The following is a 4,063-nucleotide window of genomic DNA, read 5'->3' on the forward strand; positions in this document are numbered from 1 at the left end:
ACTCCAGACACTCCTCCTCGTAGTCGGGGTTCATCTGCAAGCAAGCACACAAGAGTCAGACACCTGCCGTCTAGAGACACCCTGGTCAATCCATCACCTCTCTCCTGCAGCTCAGATAACGGACATTTCAAATCAGGAGGTGGATTTAAATTCAGTTCATGAACAAGGTTTTCAAAACCAATGATTTGAATTTCAATTCATCCCCTGGATAGATAGAGTGAAAAAGGACCCTATTCATGCTATAATATACAGGTATACAGTATAATATAATATTTCCATTCAGCAGACACTTTCGTTGTCCAAAGTGACTCACAGTACCGGGGGTGTACTGTGCACTGTATGTGTGGTCCCGGGGGGAGTCGGACACCCGGTAAGTGTGTGACTGACCTCAGCTGCCAGGTAGTGTCCAGTGGCCAGGTGTTTGAACCTGAACAGACTGTTCCAGTAGCCCGCTCCACCCCGACATGGATCATGCTGGACCACCTGGTACCAGAGGAAACACACAGATGAGACATGTACGTCACCAACCTCTCACCAACCTCTCACCAACCTCTCACCAACCAACCCCTCACGATGGTGACATCATATGTGACAGCAGCTGGTGAAAGCAGGAACAAGTCAGCAACCAATCAAATTGTTTGGACTTTTATTATTCAGAAGAATATAAATACATTTCATTTTAAACGTTGTTGAAAATCAATGACACACTCGCTAGTCAACTAACACAGCTTGTTCTGTGAGCCTGCTAACAATGTAAAGTAGTGTTCTAGTTAACTAGGTAGCAGTGGGGATTACTCACCGAACCCATTGCATTGCAATGTTTTTGGCTTGACTAGCGAGTGTGTCATTGACTTTCAACAACGTTGAAATTTATTTTCATTTTTCAGAATAAAAGTCAGAACAATTTGATTGGTTGCTGACCTGTTCCCGGTTTCTCCAGCTGCTGTCACATATTCATTATCTAACAGAGATATTAATGAGAATAATGAGAAAAGCTGAGTGAAAAAAACAAACAAACAGATGTGATATGACGCAGATGGATGCCTGCATTGATTTACACTCCCCCCAAAAAGGGGATGTTTTATTCTTCTTCTTCTTGTTTTTATTTAAAAGCCAGCCATGCACACTTCACAATGAAATGCTCAGTTCCCCTTTTTGGCAGCAGATATCAGTGTGAGGTAAAACCCCTGCTTCACCTCTGCATTTCCTGTATGAAAGGTGCTATAACACTTTGTTCGGCTGCGCTCAGGCAGGCGGTTCAGGACCATGTTCGCACGGACAAATAGACTGAAGCTCAGCTTCTACCCTAGGGCCATTCAGGCCCTGAACACAGCAAAGGCCTAGGTTCTAGGCCCTGGACAATCTAGACAATTAGATGGCAGCTACTAGATTGTAAACATACAGTAAGTGCAATATTGAAATACAACTGTGAACATTTCAAACCTGCTAACTGCGACACTTTAAATGAATGTGCAACAATACTATGTGCAATATGACAACCCTTGTGTACATAAGGTTCAGATATAGGAAAAGTTAGGATATTTATAGCATAGCATAGAGTACAGCACAGTGTTTTATTGTATAGTATAGTAGTATAGTATAGTAGATAGTGTACATAGCCTTTATTTATGTAAACCAGCTCTTTTCCCTTTTTTATTTTACCCTTGGCCCTCTTGTTTTTAGTCTTTTTTCCAAGCACCAGGGGAGCCCCCCCTCCTACATTTCGTTGTATGGTACCTGTACTGTATTAATGACAATAAAGACCATTCATTCATTCATTCATTCATTCATATAAACAAAGCTTTACTTACATAAAAGCTTTACCTCATAGACCACAAACAAGGAACATTCTAGCACGACAGGATGCATCAAAACCAGCTGATGCTAAAAGAGAAGCTAAAGACGTCCTCCTCACCTCCACTTCCCATAAGGCTTTGCTGCTGGTGGCTGAGGTAGCGGACTGGCGGCCGGTGGTGCGGAGGAAGACGTATTGTTTTTTCCTGTGGTCGTCACAGGTGAGGAACTTCTCTTGCTCCGCGTGGAACAGGCGCACCACGTCGCCCTGACAACAGACAGACAGAAATTGATGTTACCATAGAGACCACGGAACAAAAGAAGGTGGATGATGGGGCTACTGCAGGATTGTTCCTGCGTTTCTGGTGACACAAGGTGGATATAAGGAGCACTCGATAAAAACGGTCAAAATCATCCGCCTTCTAAAACTGCCATCCCCCCTTTCCATCTCTTCCATTTTATCAATGAACGTGGTATTACTGCTATTTCAACATTTAGTTTTGTGCATATTGAGTAAAATACTGTGGGCGAGGGAGGGGGCACGCACACATGCAATGACATTTTTACCAAATCACTGACACTGAAGTAAGTCACTGACGCTGTGCGGATGCTAAAATTGTCCCCATAAAATGCACCATCCCCCCTGATTTCCTTTTACAACTTGAGTACTGGATATAAGACTGACGGGGACTGGTGATTGGTCCCCGACAGAGACGGTGACATGTACAACTCGAGCCTGATTGGTCGACGGTGAAACGAACCCCCTTTAGGATGATCTCCTGGTTGTCGCTCCATTTCATGAACAGGACGATCTTCCAGCTGGTGTTGCAGTTGACCGAGTTCACCTGAAACGCAAAAAGAAACACACAAAGGAGAGTTCCAGAACATCTCCAGGTGTAATTGATGAGCTGTACAACTCGATGTACAACCGAGATACAATGCACTGAGGTACAATGGTGTAGTGTTGGATACAATGGAGCTCACAAGAGAACACTACACACTACTACACTACACAGATCACTAAATATAGACTCCGTACTGTGTACACTCCCACACTCCCCCCCCCACACACACACACACATGTTTAAAACAGAGAGGATGTGCGGCCAGACCTCGTTGCATCCTGGGTTATCCACCAGCTGATGGGTGCTGGCGTGGAGAGGCTGTCCTGCGTTCACCGGGTTCAGGACCACTTTATCCCCGATCACCACCTGTCACCACACACACACACACACACACACACGCACACACACACACACACACACACACACACACACACACACACACACACACACACACACACACACACACATAAATAAACAAAGCATAATACTAAAGGGTGAGACTTGGGTGTGATAGTGCACCACAGGGTGAGACCTGGGTGTGTGAGTGTACTGCCCTGTACTCCCCTGACCCCAGGGTGAGAGAGTGTAGTGCCCTGTACTCCCCTGATCCCAGGGTGAGAGAGTGTACCGCAGGGTGACTCCCCCCCTGACCCCAGGGTGAGAGAGTGTACCACAGGGTGACTCCCCCCTGACCCCAGGGTGAGAGAGTGTACCACAGGGTGACTCCCCCCCTGACCCCAGGGTGAGAGAGTGTAGCGCGGGGCCAGACTCACGCTGTCTCCTATGGAGCGCAGCTTGTAGAAGGGCTGGATGTAGAACCAGGAGCCCTCGTTCCCGGCCGTGTCCAACATCACCCTCATGGCGTTCTTCTCCAGCAGGGCGGGCAGACGCTTGTTCACCGTCAGGTACTTGTTACTCTTCAGATGGAGGAGCTGGGGGGGGGGGGGGGGGGGGGCACGCACACAACTCATTATCACCATGGTACAACACAACACAACTCATTATCATCATGGTACATGATGTGTATTACACAACACACCACAACAACACCACAACAACATAACCGACACAACAGTACAGCACAACACAACACAGCAACACAACAGAGCAACACAACAGAGCACAACACCACAACAACACAACAGCACAACAACACAGGTCCTACTGAATAATGGATGAGGGTATGCATAATGAGGGTATGTATGGATGGATGTGTATGATACGATAAAGATATGATGGATAGGTTACGGAAGTATATATATAGGTTCTTAAAATCACAACGTTAATCAAACCGCTTTGTAACTCAATATAACACAAACACAACGTCCTAAACGGTTTGTGCACACACACATTTGGCGTACGGCCTTGTCATAATGTCTATGTCATTAGCTCTGGCATACGGCCTTGTCATAATGTCTATGTCA

General features: G+C 46.1%; 1 protein-coding gene across 1 annotated transcript in view; it reads right to left on the minus strand.

The window, feature by feature from the left end:
- Nucleotides 1-4,063, minus strand: part of LOC308173499 (inositol 1,4,5-trisphosphate-gated calcium channel ITPR1-like) — a 135,592-nt gene that overhangs the window by 104,003 nt on the left and 27,526 nt on the right. Inside the window, 5 exon segments of the mRNA XM_080548529.1 lie at nt 388-483; nt 1,916-2,062; nt 2,556-2,639; nt 2,907-3,005; nt 3,413-3,571. Coding sequence (XP_080404655.1) covers nt 388-483; nt 1,916-2,062; nt 2,556-2,639; nt 2,907-3,005; nt 3,413-3,571 — 585 coding nt within the window.

Source organism: Nansenia antarctica, assembly GCF_963989245.1.
Source record: "Nansenia antarctica genome assembly, chromosome: 18".
In the NCBI taxonomy this organism is placed as follows: domain Eukaryota; kingdom Metazoa; phylum Chordata; class Actinopteri; order Argentiniformes; family Microstomatidae; genus Nansenia; species Nansenia antarctica.